The sequence below is a fragment of the Pavona decussata genome, unplaced genomic scaffold (assembly GCF_977016875.1).
Source record: "Pavona decussata unplaced genomic scaffold, jaPavDecu1.1 SCAFFOLD_2, whole genome shotgun sequence".
Lineage (NCBI taxonomy): Eukaryota > Metazoa > Cnidaria > Anthozoa > Scleractinia > Agariciidae > Pavona > Pavona decussata.
The window spans coordinates 1,225,758-1,245,558 of NW_028145426.1; the positions used below are offsets into that span (position 1 = coordinate 1,225,758).

General features: G+C 38.0%; 2 protein-coding genes across 3 annotated transcripts in view; one reads left to right on the plus strand and one right to left on the minus strand.

Annotated features, from left to right (window-relative positions):
* The window catches only part of LOC146489904 (myosin-IIIb-like), a 43,071-nt gene extending 41,122 nt beyond the window's left edge, over nucleotides 1-1,949 (plus strand). For both annotated transcript variants that reach the window (XM_085113686.1, XM_085113615.1), the window contains exon 32: nucleotides 1,056-1,949. In XM_085113686.1, the coding sequence (XP_084969812.1) occupies nucleotides 1,056-1,073 (18 nt within the window). In that variant the 3' untranslated portion in view covers nucleotides 1,074-1,949. The remainder of the gene's footprint in view (nucleotides 1-1,055) is intronic.
* Nucleotides 1,950-4,521: 2,572 nt separating this feature from the next.
* Nucleotides 4,522-18,637, minus strand: LOC146489905 (uncharacterized). The gene is made up of 4 exons (XM_085113512.1): nucleotides 18,522-18,637; nucleotides 17,544-17,618; nucleotides 9,822-13,381; nucleotides 4,522-8,743 (listed from the first exon to the last, which is right to left on the minus strand). Exons 3-4 carry the CDS (start codon nucleotides 12,975-12,977, stop codon nucleotides 8,672-8,674), a joined length of 3,228 nt encoding a protein of 1,075 aa, XP_084969638.1. The 5' UTR covers nucleotides 12,978-13,381; nucleotides 17,544-17,618; nucleotides 18,522-18,637; the 3' UTR covers nucleotides 4,522-8,671.
* Between the last annotated feature and the right edge of the window lie 1,164 nt (nucleotides 18,638-19,801).

A 19,801-nucleotide genomic window follows, 5' to 3' on the forward strand; every position in this document is an offset into this window, starting at 1 on the left:
CCTACAAGTGGAAGAATCACGTTCTATTTTTTTGTGTAATTGCATTAAAATAGAGCAAGACCCGAAAATGAAAAACATATCATGAATCCCCGACGGCGCGCATTTGGCAAAAATATGTATTTTCACAGAGTTCTGATGCAAACTGAAGGTAAAACACAAGTTTGAATTTAAATTTCGCCAAAAATGTGTATCGTTGCAGGGTACATACTTAATTTCTTCATTGAAATCGCAATTGTTGTTTTTGTTTTTCCATATACTTTCTCCAGAAATAATCAGATCTCTACGTAATCGCTGAATTTAGTATTGCGAGGTTTTATAAAATAAACCCGGTTTTTTCCCACCCACAAGTGGAAGAATCACGTTCTATTTTCCACGTGCATTTGCATTAAAATAGAACAAGACCCGAAAATGAAAAAAACATATCATGAATCCCCGACGGCGCGCATAGAGACTTACTGAGTAAAGGTTGCTGCAAGAGTAACGCAGTAAAAATGTTACGAGACAGTCTTAAAGTGTGGCAGACAGTTTAGAGTTCCGGAAGAGGACACAGTCGGTCAATTTGCCATCTTTTACACGATTACAGAGAGTTATAGAAATCTATATAGCAGTCCTGTTCCGATACTGATGTTAGCTAATCCAGTAGAAGCTGTGGGCAGACTTGTTTCATTTTAGTTTTATTTTGCCATACTTAACATTAGAGAGTCAAGAAAACAAATTCAAAACAAAATAAAAGAAGATGAAATGGCGAGGAAAGTTAAGCGAAACCACAAGAATTGTGAAAAATTAGGTTTCCTCTCAAGATTTAAGATTGAATGTCCTGCTACAAATGCGGGTCAACAAGAAAGAAATGGAAAACAGAGAAAAATCAAAGATTACAATTGTCAAAAATCGATAATTATTTTAAAAAAAGCTATTTTAACTTTCTTTTCGAAGCAGCAAGGGTGTAGAGCTAGTGATCTCGGAATTCGTACAATTTGGGGAAGCATCCGTTAATTTACATTTTTAAATGATCACAGATGTTTGGCCAATTTACTGTTGTGTTTTTGTTGTTGCAGGGAACCAGACTTCGTTGAAGTCGTACCTTGTCTTCAAGGAACAAACCTTTTAGTTTTTGAACGCCAATTTTTTGTCCTTACGATGGAGTTGAACTCCTTAGCCATAGAAAATAACCAATTGTTGAGCTCCACGCCAGCTGGGATTCTTAATATCTGATTGTTTAGGTTGTTGTTTTTGTCATGCACTGCTTCCTCGACTGGTCATAAAAGTTTGTACATAGAAATAGACTTGTGCTTTTGTTGCACATTTTCACATAATACGTGGTTATTTTCTGGTTAGCTATGTATGAAAAGTGATCCAAGATCGTTCACACATTCTTTTAGTCTGACTTTTGCTCGTTCAATAGATTTTAAAGTATTTTATACGGTCATAAATGCAATGTTTGTGTGTTAACTTATTTCGTGGTCTAACTATTCACGAGACGATAAAATTAGAAATTAGCAAAGTAGAAATTTGGAGGTGCTGTTTGGAGCAGGTCTCCTGCAGTTCAGCGTTACAAATGTTACCACTAAATTTAAATTTATATTTTTAAATTTACCACTATAGTAATTTGCACTGGATCAGTCTTTTTAGAAAAATTCGTATTTTCAAAAGCAATTTTCATTTTGTAACAACAGTTAGATTTTGCTGGCCAGCGGTGAAGACATTTTGTCCGTTTACTTCTTCCAAACATTGCATTAATATTTATTTTGAATAGAGTGTAGTCAGTATTAGTTTTGCACTTGGCACCAGTTTCCCGTTGTTGTTTTTATTTCCGACTGACTCATTGCGCTCTTGAATATTTGGCGGATGTGCGACTTCTGTTTATTGTTAAGATAACATTATATTCATAACTCTTTTACGAGATAAAAACTCCCAATGTTAATAAAAAAAACTTTTGTCTCATTGCCAAATCGTCTGTTTTAACCTTGTTTTCGGTATGCGTTCGAACGATTGCAGAAATTATTTCCTTGTTCAATTGAAAATGATCCTAAAGAAATGTCTTTCTGTACGGTCGCAAATGTTAGATGTTCTACCCGAGTACGTGTTTGCTCACAATTCATCCTCTGTTCAAAACCCATGGCACAACACTTTTTTATGTCCTATAAAACATATCAATTGTCAGTCTCATCCAGTTGCTATGCCACACTACTGCAGTAACGACAGTTCCATGACTGTTTTGCGCTCGCAGCACCTATTTTGATTCAGGAAAAATTAATAAAAGTCAATGGTTATGTAGTCTGACAAACTTCTTTGTTATTTGTTTTTGTTAGCATTTTTGGCCTTAACCGTGCACAAACCACATTAGATTTTGAAATGTGTTGGAGCAACTGACCAATAGATACAGTGTATTCAACTGTAGTGTGAACGTTAAAACAAAGGATTGTGCACGGTCGCGGCCCTTGGCCCTTGCAGCACCACTGTTGTCATGGCAAAGTTTCATAACCAGTTTATAACACAGGAACTTTTGATAGGTCAAATAGGTTACAATCTAATTTTGACCACTGGGTGATTTCACCATGGTGTTGTACATGGCCTTAATCGCCTCAGAAACTCGCCTGTAATTCTAATGAAAAACTAGAGTTTTCTTTTGGTGAAATGTCACGTCAGAGTTTCGTAACATGCAAAATATAATTTCTTTTGTTTTCGAAGTGACAAGGAAGAGTTCCGGAGTTTCGTAACATGCAAAATATAATTTCTTTTGTTTTCGAAGTGACAAAGAAGAGTTCCGGAGTTTCGTAACATGCAAAATATAATTTCTTTTGTTTACGAATGATAAAGAAATGTCTCAGGGTGCGGAAAAGGATCAGCTAGAATTTTCGGAGAGTAAACAGCGGTCTTAAATTTGGTGCGGTGAAGGGATTGTCTCCCTAAAACTAAGCTAAAGCATCCGAACATATCAAACCCTGTTATCGTACGCAAAAATCTCTTTTAAAGGCCCCAAAAAGATCCTGGAAAACAGAAATTTGTTTAAATATTATCGTTGTGTGATCCTGAAAATATGAATGAATTAACGTGAAAAAAAAGGAGTATATCATCTGAGTTAGATTGTGCACACCAAATACTTGTTCACTAACAATTACGCGCTAACCCAATCCTTTTCCAGAACACTTGTTCATTAAACTGACTTTTCTTAGCAGTAAGTGAAGAACCACCCGAGCGCGCGAAAAACGCTTTCGCCCGCGCGTCGCGTCTCCTCGTGGGGGGCAATTTTCGGGCGCGTGTTCGCGTGGTTCGCTTGCTTTACCATCTCTAAGAAAAACAAGGGACTCTTTATAGTCTACTTACTCATCTCCTATTTCAAATGGCAATTGTTTAGCGACAATAACGTATTACAAGAAGGTCACGCCCGGCTATAATGCCACATAAGTAAATCACAGCTCCGGTAACCTGTATCGCACTGTTATCGCGTTCCTGTGACCTATTTTTATAGGTGAATTGTATTAAACACAGAACTTACATAAGTCAAAATTGTAAGGATTAAATTTCGGTCTTCGATTGACTTCACCATGGCATCGTACAAAACTGAATGAATTGAGAGGAAACAGATAACAACGGAGTTGTGACTTTTGTTTTGAACTTTGTATGTGGGCCATTTTTCCACGCTCATTTTTTCAGAGATTTTTATTTTGTTCTCCTTATCACGGGCGGTGACGTTTTATTTCCAGAATCTGGACGTCAGACGAAAACATTCTGAAATGTGAGACGGTTTGGTGAGGACGAAATGACCCCCTCCCTGCCTCCTCCCCTCCCTCCCCCCCCCCCCCCAAAAAAAAATGAAAGTACAACCACGAGATGTCGACCGTTGCAAGTTTATTCCCTTATCTCTTCCAAGTTTCCTGAAGTCTAACAGCGATCTTGATGCCGTTGAAAATCTCTAAAAAGAAGGCAGAACGAATGACATATACCGAGCTTGAGGAAAAGTCAGGTTTCTAAGCAATAGCCCTTTTCACGGTTGATTTTTCTCATTTGCATTACAATGTTATCCAACGTGGATGCGAGGCAATTTCGGGATAAAACTACAAAATAGCCCGAAATTGCCTCACGTACATGCTAGATTTCATTGTAATGCAAATGTGCAGAGTTAACCGTGAAAAGGGCTATTAAGACTAAAAAAATTAAACTTATTAACCATCGGCCAAAACACAAGTAAATGTTGTGCCACAAATGATGGATCAGAGAATTAACTCTACAGTGTATGTTAAAGCGCTAAAGCTGCGAACCCATGAAATTCCCACTGAGCGTCAGCCCTTGTAAGTTAATGGAAGATCAAACAAGGCAGAGAAAAAGATCTCCGACCTCGGCGTTGAAAAACTTTGGATTGTTTGGTTAGGGATCTAGCTGGAGTATGCATTATATTTGTCCTTTTGTTTGTCTTGAAATCACATGTTGTTTCATAACAATTCAGGCATACGCTTTCCCTTCAAAGTTCACGGTGGGCTCCGCCTTTGCCGATGAAAAAGACAGTACATAATAACAACAATCGAAACTGATGTAAAATGTTTATTTCTAACAAGTAAAAGGAAATGTCTACAACACGCAACGTAAATTATAAATTTCTTTCATGCAGTTTTACTAGAAAGGGAGTGTCTTTTCTTTAAACTTTTAAGTTAAGTATACGTGCATGTTGTGGTTTAATTTGTTTGGTGAAATTGTTGTTTTCTTGCGGTCTGTGTCATTGTCCAAACTCGTGGTAAACTCGGCAGAACAATTGCAAGAAAAATAGTGGTCTTTCCTGAAAAAAAAATTCACATCAAGTAGATGTTGTTGTTTCATTTGTTTGGTTAGAATTTTGCTTCTTTTAGTTTGTATCGCGCCCATTATCAAAAACGTGTTAATAGAAAAAGAGAAAATAACAAAAACCAAAAACAAATTCAAACCACAACAAGTGCCTACAAAATAATGCTGCTCCTCGCAGAGCTATTTTAGTGTCACTTTTTGATTAAAACTTATTCAAAACTGCTAAATCTGCTATTTAGAGCAGTTTTTAATCTAGTGTCGAAAGTAATTGCGCGTTTGCTTTGGTCTTGTGTTACTAAGCTCTGTGATTGGCTGACAAAACTCACGCCACTTTTTCAACCAATGAGATGCAAAACCCAAACCAATTGTGACTTGGTTGGACGCGTTTTCCCGCACTCGGCGCCGGTTACAGGTATTTGCTCTGAATTCTGATTTGGTCATTGCGCTTTTTGCGTCTGTTGTGATTGGCCAGAGTAATTACTTTGGTTTTGGTTTTACGACACCCAATCGAAAACCGCTCCACTATCTTACTACAAGTAATCTCCCGACTACAACTCATCAGTGATAACACATTATTATAAGTAAGTTTGGAAGTCTGCAAAATACTTTTACTGATAACTGGCCGACAAATTTAAAACCTGTTCACAGCTAAGATAATACTGCTTCTTGCAGCCATTATCTGTAGCACGTTTTAAAAATTCGCCTCAGCCGTACTTTTTTACTCAGTCCTACGATTCAAAAGAAGAAAGTTCGACCCTATAAACTAGCGAGCACTTTTTAATCCTAGTTTTAGTCACGATAATCCAGTAGCCTTCATCAGAAAGACCTTAAAGCGCCAGCAGTACTCAAAGATGATCAAACTGACCGGTTTCTAGGCCTAAAAAATATGTTATAAATAAGAGTCTTTCAAAAGACGGCCTTCCGGAGCAACAGCATCTAATGACTACTTATTATAGTGCTGCCGAATTAAAATAAGTAGGTTATTAAAACATCCTACAAGAATACATGTGCATGAAACTAGAGGAAACCTTTAATTTTGAACTTGTTTACAGCTTTGATAATACTGCTTCTTGCAGCCATCATCAATAGCAGGCCGTTTTAAATACACACCGCACAATGATATAAACGTAAGGTTTCGAATCCTTCAAAAACACTTGTAACCATACCTAGCCGACAGTTTTTTTCTGCCCTCTAAACAAGTTTGATAATACTGTTTCTTACAGCCATTATCATAAACAAGTTATAAACAACTCTTTTCACCACTCAATACCACCGAATTAAAATATAAAGTAAAAAGTTTCAGAAAATCCTTGCAAGCTGAAATCATCATCAGTGTACTGACATAGAACAAGGCGAAATTTTCTGAACTGCCGTTTATAGCTTTGACGATACTCAGTGAATGAAAATGCACAGTGACTTTATTCTACTACTTTCAAATTCAAAATAAGTGGGTTTCAACCCCCTAAACTAGGCAATACTTTTTTATCTCACTTGAGTTCTGATAATCGTGCAATCATCATTCAGGGTCACCCAACAAATGAATATGAATATATGAGACATATATGAGTTAAGCAAGACACTTAAAATATTGACTCCTTTGTTACCAGACCGTTTGGTGGCCTTTTAAACCAGGGAGGGAGGGGGAGGGTACTCCTATTTTGGACAAGAATATCTAATTTTGCGGTACTCCTTTTTCAGACCACTGATTTCTAGGATCACGGTTCTGTAAAATCCATATGAATTTTCAGACCTTCGAACCAAAATTTGTAACATATTTCGGACCAAAACGGTTAAAAAAACCATACTATTTGGGACCACAGATACCTATACGTTGAAGCTTGTATTGGGGAGTACCCCTCCCCCCTGGTTTTTAAAGGGGTATTTGTGTTACAATGTTCGGATGCTTTAGCTGAAAATTTAAGTTGCAGAACATTTGGGCAAACAGAATCTTATTGCCAAAACTACGAGATGTTGTTAGTTGTACGAAAATGCTAGCCGACCCTACATCGCATTTTTATCGAGATAACTGTCGCTTCGAAAACGAAAGGATCTCCAATGTTACGAGGTTGTGATCTCATATTTTGGCGAAGAAAGCTTCATGTTTTCTTTAAAACTAAATCCGAATTTCTGAAGCGATAAACTAAACGTCTCCCGAGTAGATATTCACCGAACTGAAGTGTGGGGTGCCAGCGATCGAATGTAACATAAGTAACATAACATAAGTCAGCAACCTTCGGTGATAATCAAAATGGCAGATTTCGAATCCTACATATATGTATAATTAAATGAAACTTGTATAAAATCTTCAAGGGCAGCATCACCCCATTACTACTAAGTTGCCGCCGAATCAAAAGAAGTTGCTTTCAAATCTCACATAGATACATGATTAAACTACAAGTAGGCCATTTGAACTTGTTTACAGCTAAGATAATACTGCTTCTTGCAGTGATCATCAGTAGCACGTTTTAAAAACTAATTCACACCAGCCGTTTTAAAAATAATACAACAACAAATAAGATTTGTCGTTATGATATTCTTGCACGAATTATCCGCAAAACCTTAATACATCATTAACAACATTAAACTAGCTGATGATCAAAATAAAAAGAACCCAATCCAACAAAATATGTGATAATTGAAACTTGTAACTGTTCGTCTTTAAAGCTACATTACCACTAGACTGTCAGTATTGAAGCCTTTATCAGACACAGCGCGATTTAGAAATTTACATCACCCGACTGCCACACGGTATTACTAAATCAAAATAAGTCGGTTTCATTTCGTACAAAAATATATATACATGACACAAAATGACAATTTTTGAACCTGTTTACAACTATATGATAATACTGTTTCTTGTGGCCGGCATCTGTAGCGCGCTGTTTTAAATATGCATCAACTGATTACCACTAAATCTAAGTGAATCAAGAGGTTCCTCTGCAAACGGGTGTAATGATACTGCTTCTTACAGCCATCATCATAAAATTCAGAAAGATTGTTTGCACCTCCCCTACTTGGTGTGCACCGCAGCACGTTATAAAAATTTATGTGATACAATAGCTGGATGCAACTACATGGCCACTACATTACAAAAGAATAGAAATACATAAAATGTTTGTTAGATTTATCACTTCCGTTAATAGCTGTGACAACACTGCTTCTTGCAGCCGTCATCAGTAGCACGCTTTAAAAACTGAAATGCTCCTGATCTGCCAAGATCTTGACAAATCATGACTTACAGCATTCTAATATCCCTAAGATAATACTGTTTCTCACAGTCATTATCTGGTCTTGAAAATATATTTTTTAAATTCTACTTATCTAAAAACTACCAAAATCGTACAGTGAAGGTATTTACGAAACTGCAAATATCGAAAAATAATTAAAACTTTTTTAATCTCCCGGCCGGAATGATACTGTTTGTTGCATTCATCATCAGTGGCACGTTTTGCTTGTAACATTTTTCGTTAACAGTACTTCTACATAGACAAGAGGTTAGAATAACCTACTATAAACCTCCTTGTATTTCTAAATGAACAATACACCTCGGTTAATGTAGGTTTGTATTTTGTAAAGCATCCTCCCAAAATAAGTTGCAAAAGCATGACATCATAATTCATGATTGCATTAACAACGAAAAGAGATGAAACGCTCTTTTACTCTGAGGTTCCCTTATCACCAAACATTTTGACGGAAACTTATTTTCGCCATTGGGAAGATGCTTTTTACAACACTTAAATCAGTAATTTCATGAATTTTGTTCAAACTTTCTATCTGATCAAAGTTCCGTGAAGTTAGACGCAAATTCTGCTGTGGTCTAAATCGCTTGTGATTAGGAAACCCTCAATCTGTAAATTTTGCCCATCGCTGACACAAAATTAATTCGTGAATGGTTCTATAAGTCATTACCCAGTGTAACTGCAAAGTACTTCCTCGTTACCCAGTGTGTTGTCCGACTCAGACGTCCCTGTAAAAAACAAAAATAAGTCAACAAACAAATAAATAAAAAAATGTAGGCAGATGAATTGAATTGCTATGAAAGAAATTCAAAATTCAAACGGGCTTTTCTTTTTCCGTTCAATGAAAATCAAACAAGCACAAACCATGTAAGCACTCTAGGTCTCATTGACTTTCGCGATCGCTATCTTTAAATTTAAAGCCGTTCAAATTGTCATAAGCCTTGACGAGAATTTTCCTTCCGGCCCTAGGAGGGCACACAACACCGGGTTGCATGAGTATTGTGCAGCTATTTTCTTGTCTATTTTTATCACCTCTCCGGCCATTAATATAGACATTACTCAACGAAACTAAAAGCAGTTAATTGGGATTAGGAAAAAAATGGCCTGTCCAGCAATAGCCTGCCTAAGTAGCTAAACTCTCGTAAAAAAAATTAAAAAGCACCCAATCGTGTGAGTTAGCGTTCTAGCAACAAGCAGTAATTTAGAGCAGTTGTTGGAATCTTGAGTAAAGTTACCCTTTCAAAGGCAAAAATTAAGGAGAAGAGGACTGGCGGACGTACAATTACCCCAAAGTTTAATAAATTAACTATCGGCAATGATTTTTAGCTGATGTTTTATGTTTGATCATAGAAATATATTTCTGGCTCCTTAGTGTTGAACCTCTACCATGTGACAAGAGTTAGAACATTACTTTGTATTTGCAGACGGAGGCTAATGATACCAGTTGCATGGACTTACATTGGTAGTGCGAGACAAACGTTTCTCAAATTATTTTGCAATCTATTGTCGTTCTTGCCAAATTGTATTGAGGAAAAAGAGCGTTTTAGTTGCCATAAAGACTTAAAATAAATTTAAAAAGTATTGTCACGTGACATGCATGCAAGACCGTCTAATAGAAAGCATGGTCGAGTGTTGTAATAATAAGTTGAAGTGTTGCGTTGATAGCCGTCATTACAATGTATTATCCTGTTTGATTGGTTTCCTAGCTGGTCAACATTCATGTCTTCCGTGGAAAGTAATCTTATCAGGCACCAAGAAGTATTCAATACAAATCCTTGATCTTAATAATTATCTTTAGGAACTAACCTTTAACTTTTCAAGATCAAATTTGACGTCATCTCCAATCAGCATAAATGGTGCCCAGTCTCTCACATCAGAAAAGCCATTGTGACGCATCCACTCCATGGCCTGGTGAAGAGATTCACTGGTACTTTTTCCCCGAACAAGATGTTCGTAGAAACGACCCATGAGCTGTTCTGTTGCTTCATCGGAAACAGCCCACAGTGACACCAACACTGAGCGTGCACCGGATCCTAAGAATGCTCGTGCGATTCCAACAATTCCCTCGGCTCTAACCTTCCCTTTTCCACTGTGACAACAGCTAAGCACGACTAGTTTAGCTCGCAGCCGAACTTTTGAAATGTCAGTCATTGTCAGCAGGTATTCTTCTTCTGCTGCATAGCGATCAGAAGCTTGCAGTGGGGCGAGGGCAATTTCTCCTCTCTCGGCATTACCATGCGCTGCGAAATGTATCAGGCTGACGGAGTGAATCCTTTGAAGAACCGCTGGTTTAGTTGCTTGCTTCCCTAACAAAGGCTGTGTGTGAAGCAGTCGTCCTATCATCTCTGCTTCCCTTCGTGCACCAGGTAATGAGCACTTCCTGTCAAATTCTCCCTTATAAATGACATGGCCAACCTCAGGATCACCCACTATCAGTGCACCTGTTTGACTGTGATAATCCGCTGGGCAGTCCTGAACGAGTTTCAGAAACGTCAACGAAGGAACGATGCGAATCCTGAAGGACTGTGACAAATAGCACTTACCCTCTTCATTGCGCAATGCAGCAAATGGAATGTTGTACAAGGAGCGATCAGGAATAAAGACAATTTCGGGTTCCTCAAGCAAGTGGACTACGGGAGCGATGATTAGTTGGTAATACAAGGAAAGACTGGGTTCGAGATCTTGATCATCTTCGTCAACTTCTTCAAAAAAACGGAAATCTGCAGGGTTATCTTCCAGAGACGATTGTGCTGTCGGCGGACTATCGTTTGGGGAAAACAAAGATCGATCTTCACAGGGTCCTCGGGGCATAACGCGAAACCTTCTAAAGGTAATGTTTTTGCGCAGAAATTTCTCCAAATTTGGCATCCATTTCTTATCCCTGACAATGTCTTTCAAGCCTATGCGACAAAAACGTACCGACTTGTCCGCACCAAGTACCCACAAAAAAATAAATGGATCAATGTAGAAAAGGTACAAACAAGTGCAGTTCCTTTCTTTTGAAATGATTCTCTCAATACTAGCCCATGAACTTGGATTGACTGTTATCTGCTTTCCCACATTGTATAGAGCTGACATTAGGTCTGCCAGGGCCCTGGCCCGCCCAAGTTCTACAACATAAAGTGCTTCACTGTGACTTCCAGCGGTACAGAACAGTTCACTTAGCATGCGGTAGGATAGAACATGCTCGTCCAAAAGACAAATCTTAAATCTGTCATTTTCCTTGAGTAAACGTCGCAAATTTTCGCACTTATGAATGCATGCAAAAAGATTTGAAAATGCATCCTGCATGTTTCCTTCCAGAAACAAGTCACGTGTGAAGCTTTGATGCCATCTTAACTCTGCCTCTGCATTTCCAATCTCTTTGCTTATTTCAATTGCTTTGAGATGGTGCTCTTTAGCCTTGCCATACTCACCACGAGAAAGAAACAATGTTCCCAGGTTCCCACAATCTGCTATTTCTCCCTCTCTGTCACCAATCTCGTTTCGGATCTGAAGTGCTTTTCGGTGGTACTCTTCAGCCTTGTCATGATTTTTGAGAGCACGAGACAGAATCCCTAGGTTACTGTAATCGGTTGCTTCCCCTTTTCTGTCTCCAATTGTTTTTCTGATCGCAAGTGCTTCCTCGAGATGTTTTTCAGCCTCGCTATGTTTGCCAAGAGAAGAGAGCACAGCACCAAGGTTTCCGTAAGACGACCCTTTTCCTTCAGTGTCACTTATGGCTATACTAATCTGGAGTGCTTCCTCGTAGTATTTGACAGCATCTTGATATTCACCAAGAGAACGAAACACATTTCCAATGTTCGCATGACTTGCTGCTTGCCCTTTCATGTCATTAATTTCTCTTCTGATGCGAAGTGCTTTCTCGTGATATTCCTTAGCCTTGTCATACTCGCCAAGAGAGTGAAACGAGTTTCCTAAGTTTCCGTAATCTGCTGCTTCTCCTTTTTTGTCACCCATTTCTTTCCTAAGAGCCAGTGCATTCTCGAGACATTCCTTGGCCTTGAAATATTCACCAAGAGACTGAAAAACAGCCCCTAACTTTCCGCACGAGCTGGCTTCCCTCTTTCTGTCACCAATTTCTTTGGTGATCGCAAGTGCTTTCTCGAGATGATCCTTAGCTTGATTATATTTAGCGAGCGATTGAAAGACAGTTCCGAGGTTTTCGTAACATGAGGCTTCCCCTTTTCTGTCACCAATTTCTTTTCTGATATCAAGCGCTTTCTCGTGGTACTTTCTAGCCTCGCCATATTCACGAAGAAAATAGAAAACACCTCCTAGGTTTTCATAATCGGTTGCTTCTCCATGTCTGTCGCCAATTTCCTGCCTGATAGAAAGTGCCTTCCCAAAATTGTCTTTTGCCGTGCAATATTCGCCGACGGATTGGTACAAAATACCTAGGATTGCGTAAGAAGTTGCCTCTCCTTTTCTGTCTCCAATTTCTTTTTGCAGCACAAGTGCTTTCTTTTCATATTCTTTGGCCTTTTCAATTTCACCAAGAGAGAGAAAGACTGCCCCTAGGTTTCCATAATGTCTAGCTTCTCCTTCGTTGTCGCCAATTTCTTTCTTAATCACAAGTGCTTTCTCGTGATATTCCTTTGCCTCGCCATATAGGCCACAGGAATGAAACACAATTCCCAGGTTTTCGTAAGATGAGGCCTGTCCTTTTCTGTCGTCAATTTCCTTGCTGATCGCAAGTGATTTCTCGTGATATTCGTAAGCCTTATCATTTTCGCCAAGAGCTTGAAACACAATGCCTAGGCTTCCACGGTCCGCTGCTTCTCCTCTTCTGTCACCAACTTCTTCTCTAATCGCAAGTGCCTTCTTGAAACAATCTTTAGCTTTGCCATAGTTTCCGTGGGATAGAGACACAGTTCCTTGGTCTACATAAGACGAAGCCTCTCGTAGTAGTGCTTTCTTGTAGTATTCTTCAGGCTTAAATTCTTGTCCCCTGACTTCCATAGTCTGACGCTTCTCCTTTCCTGTCGTAGATATCTTCACCGTTCGCACAAACTTTCATGGAATACCCTTTAACCTTGCCATGTTCACCGAGGGATTGAGGCACAACTCCCAAGGTTTTTGTAACCTCAGTCTACTTCTTCTTTGTCACCAATTTCTGTTCTGCCGGATCACAAGCGCTCTCTCTAGATATTCTTTTTTGTTGCTATATTCACGGAACGACTAAAACACAGTTCCGAGCTTTCGTGGCCAACTTCCTTTTTGATTACAAGTATTGTTTCGTAGTGCTCTCGATTCTCGTCTTGTCCGCGAAGAAAATAAAACACACTTCCTTAGGTTTTCATTATCCGTTACTTCTCTCTGTCACAATTTTCATTCCTGATAGCAAGTGCCTTCCTTTTCTAGGCCTTCAATGAAGAAAAAGTGAAAGAATTCAGTTGTGACGACATTTTAGTCGGAATTTTTCTTTGTCAACTGTCCTTTTTCAGGAAGAAACAAGCAAAAAGACAAGGAAGGAAACCAATCATAAACAAGGAGAAATACTAAGCAAACTTAAAAGGGAAGTATCACGCAAATTTGCTGTCATCTCAAATCCCAAAAATGTTTGTCTGTCGGCAGAAACAAAGAAACAATTGTCAAGTTTGTTATAAATTATCACCCCAGTGCAATAAAACTGTCGATTAGTGCCTCTGGCCAGAAATAGAGTTGGCCGGTATGGATTGAAACTTGAAAAATGTTAGGCTAGCTAATTTTTTTTAAGTTCTCGCATTTTTGTTTCCAAAATTTGCTAGAACAAGTCACGAGTTGTTCCTTTCAAGAATTGAGTTGATTTCTTTCTTCTCGTCATTCTAGAATTATTTGGCAGCTGATTGAAGGTCTCTCTTCATTATTTTTAACAAAAAATACCAAAAACCCCATGATGCTTCCCCTTTAAGCAAGCGTTACCATCAGGTAAGTCAACACTTTTCTGAATTGAAATTACTGCTTATACAGTATATGATCTAGTTGGATTGGCACTAGTGCTTTACTGAATAAGGTTAATAAGGTTTACACGGGGGAGCGAGGGCTGAAGAATCTGCCCGCACAGATTTAAATTTGCCATCAAGCACCGTCAAACTTCGCTTCTTTCTTTTTCGCAGAAATTTGGAGAGAGATGTTCATAGAATGTGATGTTACCGTGGTCACCATGTGTTCACAGGCGGGATTTTCAACAATTGAGATATCCTTTGGTGAATTTTCGTGTCTTACAAGAAACAGCAAAACATTGTTTGTGTCAAAACCTAAAAACCTGGATCGGATTCGTTTAGTTGAAAAACAGAAATCAATCATGGCGATCAAGTACTTTCATCTCGCTATCTATTCTTCCAATAATAATAATAATAATAATAATAATAATAATAATAATAATAATAATAATAATAATAATAATAATGATAATAATAATAATAATAATAATAATAATAATGATGATGATGATGATGATGATGATGATGATGATGATGATGATGATGATGATGATGATGATGATGATAATAATAATAATAATAATAATATTAATAATACAACAAACTATAACTGAGCATAACAATGTCCTTTTGTTGAAAGGAAAGAGCAATGAGGTCAGATCATAGTTGGTAGACCAACTGTGCATGGTCAAATTAAGTGGAAGAAATTACCCTGCAAGTTTCTTCTTTGAATCCACCGCTTGTTATTTCTTTCGATCTGTGTTCGTGTGATTTTCAAGCGATAGATCTAGACTTCACAGTGCAGGTGAATCAAGTAATTAATGCCCAACATTTGGTTTAATCGTTGTTAGTTTGCTATTGAATTAAACTTGTATTTTCTCTTGATGGCGTGTGTATAACAATCCACTTTTCTCGTAAGTTTTGTTTATTTTGTACGCTACGAAATAATTAAACAATTTTTTTGTTTTCTTTGCTTACGGGTGAGTGTTTTTACTCCAGGGCTGACTGTTTAACGAAGTGCCTCGATGGTTTTAAGAAACTTTTGACCTCTGCTACAAAAATGTAATCGCAATGAGACCTCAAAGAATTATAATTAAGGATTGATTTTCACTTGCATTTCCAAGGTTTTCGCAAATTGCCGACGCGCAATTTCGCCAGGAAAACTTTGAAAATGCAAGTGAAAATTAATCCTTAATTCAACTTGGTCTCTTCTCTTCTTCAACAGTGTTTATGATGCGCGATCTGCTGATGAGTAATCTGTTTGCAAGCAAAGTTCCTAAAATTAAGTGAGTTTTAGCAGGCATCGGCGATCGTGAATTTGTAGCGTCACACCAAATACAAAAAAGCACTATTTCCGCTTCCTCAAGGTGTATAGAGACGATTGCAACGGCAAAATACCCTGTCTTTACGCCTGATATTCGCTATAAATCTGTTTATGCTGTACCATCTATTAAAGAGTAACTTTCTCGTACTCTCTCGTTATGTTTCTCCCGCTGCTGTGCCATTCGGATTGGTTTCCCAGTGGTGCCTCGTGCGGACGGACAATGACGTCATAACCAAACCCAAAATTTCTCGCATCGATAGGTTTCCATATTTTCTTACCCGTGGTTTTCAAAACTCTGCTATTATGGGACGAAATATGACATGCCAGGGGAAAATTTTTAATTATTTATATTAATTAATTATTTATTACATTATTTGTTATTAATTATTACACTGTTCTCAGTGGTCCCCATTTTGAATATGAAAAGTTTGGGAGACTTTTAAAGCTCACGCATGCGCGGATCAAGACAGTTTCTCTTTAACGTTTGCTGCTTGTTTAAGATTGCAAGAAGCCGTGGGGGAAGTGAAGGTGTGTGGCCGCCATAAAGAATGTGTTTTCTTAAACAACACAAACCAACCAAGCGCTTGATCCAAATGATCTCTCGCAGATTTTTGTAAGACGAGAAAATTCCCCTTTTTGAATCAAGCTGTCACTTAAATTTCATGCTCTGTTTTTACGCAAACAACCCGGGTTATTAAAAAGACAAACCCCGACAAAATCGTTGGCACAAAATGAAGAAACCAACTAATCTTTAGTACAAACTGAGGGCTCAGCCAATCAGGCCAGGGGCGAGTATTTTTGCTATTCGACCAATCAGGAGAGAGTGATTTTTGTAAAAAATAGATAAAAAATACCTCTTCCTCAACCAAAATTCTCATTTCATGATTAATTGTACGAGAAATCACAGCTCTTGGCTACAAGCCGAATTACGATTCACAAGGCCCATTCACGGATCACAGATTGCCCTTTGCCATCTTTCAGAAACAAAACAGAACACACTACTTCGGAAGTGTTCCTTATTAAAGTTTTCAGGGAGGAGGGAAAGGGCTCGGTTACATTATCTTCGAGGGTGGTGTTGTTCATGAATGTGTGACTGTCATTGGCTGACGCACTGCCACTCCTGTCTTGTGCGTACGCACACCGCAAATGATACACACACCTTCATTTGAATTTCACACTTTGGTGTATCATATGTAGTCAGACTCAAAAGTAAGGACCATGAACAGAGCTTTTACTCAGAAGTTTAACAATTCAAATAAAAGATGGTTTTTCTTAATTATGTTTAGGCTAACATACTTGTATCGCTGTGGTCCCCACTACCGGGAGTGGCCAATCTTCGCTCTTGTGTTTGTGATTATGCTAATGTGTTGGAAACAATTGCAACCCTTATTCGGTACTACGCTTTGAAAAAGTATCGTTGTGTAATTTATATTTCCAGGCGCCAACCATACCCGACGTATTCAATTCTGATATTCAAGCGCTAAACGTACGATATTTTAATCGATTCTTCCAATTATTTTTACTTACTTGGGAACACCCAACGGTTCAGTCATGTAAATATCTCTTAAGAAGATCTAAATCCCCTTGGAAATTCGAAGAGAGCGAAGTAAGATCAGCTAGGATTTTCGGAAAGCTACCGACAACCTGTATATTCAGGGAAAACGGTTCTTGGGCCAGGTTCACGAGGGCTTCCTAAGTTAAGATGTATCCTATGAATTGTTTCTTAACAAAATTGCCTTTTGTTGGAATAACAACAGACTATTGTTAAGAAACAAATTTCAAGAATAACATTTATTTATTTATTTGTTTATTATTTTATTTTTTGCTCTTGTCGTTACATGGATTATCATAAATAAATAAATAAATAAATAAATAAATAAATAAATAACTCATATTTTAAGCAACTATTATAGCCCAGAGACTGAACTGAGTAACTAAGGGTTTTTGAGTCCGTTTCCAGCTTTTTTGTTTGTTTGTGAAGTATGGACAAATCAGAACCAAACATAGAGGGAAGTGTTACTGTATGAAATTAAGAGTTAGATGCAAATCTAAGTAGTATATTTTTCTTAGTAACTAGGATAAGCTTTGAGATCGTTGTTTGGAGAGTAAATAAAGTCTCAATTTTTTGAAGAAGCTGACGACATCAAGATCTTTTAAAAATTTCGGATAAAGAAACCAAGCAGAAGGAACTTTGTCAGCGCACGCAAACATCCCCTTTTAAAGTTTGTTAAAAGGCATTTTCGCTAAGCATTCTCCCCGGGTGCCCCTTTGGTGACTCACCGTGTTTCGATCCTCTTACATGTGGTTCAAAAGAAACCAAAAGTCACGGCTTGGATGTAGGAAGAAAGAATTTATCTGCAACATAAAAATGAATATAGCATTACCACTAGCTTTTGCTCAGCGTGAATTTAATGCAGAGGCATAAAAAATTGTTTTATATTTTCCCCTGCCGGGTTTTGGCACAGAGACCAAAGCAGAGGAGGCATGCGCGAAAACTACTTACAGTTGAAATATACAGTTCTTATACCGGATGAAATGTCGACTTTGCCTTAACAGGGCGCGCACGGAGGGTAATGATGACGTAGCACCCTAGGTGGTGTCAGGAAGTGCTTTTGTGTACAATAATTGGGCAACTTGATCAAAAATCAAAATCCTGTTTTGTCCGACACGGATATATTTTTGTCCATGCTTTCCAGCGAAATTTGAAGTTAGATTGTATTTTCAATAATTTAACGTTAATTTATTTCAAGAGTTAAGGTTTCCTTTAACACTATTGTGACGACATGAGAAACTTGTGCATAAATTTTTGGATAGTCGACTCCGAAAGCAACGATGTTTTTTTGGGCGCTTATTACTTTCCAGATTTTTACAGCATATAATTATAATTTCCCATATAATTACAGCATGAATGACCAATCTTGTCGGATGTAAAGGTGCGAGAAACAACCACATCATTTTCCAAAACCTAATGATGACTGACTTATAACAGATTAGTTTTAAATAGCGGGGCAGTTGTAGTATAGAATATTTCTAGTTCAAAAATTTATACGGGAGAATAAACGTTCTTTGGCTACATGGAAGACCATAACGTGAATCTATTCCTTTATAACATAAATTATACCATCATCGAAAAGATCTACAAAGAGCTAAACAGCTCTTTACAGTATTTATACTAGATACGGCAATAAAATAACCAAGACTGTCTTGTGCTAGCATAAGAAAATGAAGTAAGTAGGGTAACATTAGTTCAGTGCTTACAACTGCAGATGCTCTTGTCAGCGACTGAGTCCTCGATGGTATTATTCTCTTCTTATGATGAGTTATGAGAAATTGAAATTTACGCAACTCGGCTCGTATGCCACGCTTGCCTCACACGACACACAACACCTTGGAAAGTAAAACTTTTTACAATTCACAACTTACCATCCTTAAAGGAATTGGAACTCAATGATTTGTTGATTATACGTTTTCAAAAGTAATGTAAGAAAAATAGACATCGAAAAAAAAAAGTTCTAAATTTCAGTTTCCCAACGTGCAAAATACCGAGAAACCTTCTCATATACAACCCACAATCCATTGCTTCGCTCGGATGAAGGGCTAACGTTTGAACTCGCGTCATTACAGCTCCAATCTCTGTACAGTGGCTAAAATACCCTATCAACTCTGTTGATAAAACCAGATATTCGTTTCTACTCCCTACCCACTCAGCACCACAGTGTTTCTTTAGGAATTAAAACCCCCTTACCGAGAAACTACCCAGACATTCAGAACAGTAATGAATTGTTTAGTCGCCCTTTTTAGATGCCACACTTTATACCATATCATACACATATTTAACAGCAATGATTTTTACTTCATGAGCAGAACTATGACTTTTAGGTGATGTGTCACTGATTAGCAGGAATTTAATGCAAAATTTGCGAAACCTTGGAAAATACAAGTGAAAATTAATCCTTAATTCTACGAGGATTCATTGCTATTACGTGTTTCTAACATAGAAGCCAAAATTAAAAACACTCACCCGTAGGCAAAACAAACAAACAAACAAACAGTTCACCTGTTTCTTAACGTACAAACGAGACAAACGTTTTTTGTTATATAAGTGTAATTGAGAGGAAATACAAGTTTAATTAGAGCGGTTTCCAATTGAGTGTCGTAAAACCAAAACCAAGGTAATCGACTCTTATCACTCGGTGGCCATGTTGAGTCTCAGGAGAATAAAAAGCTTTGTTTTCGCGTCTGGCCGAGGCTTGCCGCGCGAAAACAAAGCTTTTTATTCCCTCGAGACTCAACATGGCCGCTGAGTGACAAGGGTCTATTACTCTGGTCAATCACAACAGATGTAAAAACATAACGAGCCAATCAGAATTCGAAGTAAATACACGTAACTGGCGCCAAGCGCGGGAAAACGCGTGCAGCGACAACACGATCGTTTTTAATTTTGGTTTGGATTCCCATTGGTTGAGAAAATGGTGCGAATTTTGTTAACGAATTACTGAGCGTAATAACACGAAACTACTTTCGACACTCAGTGGAAA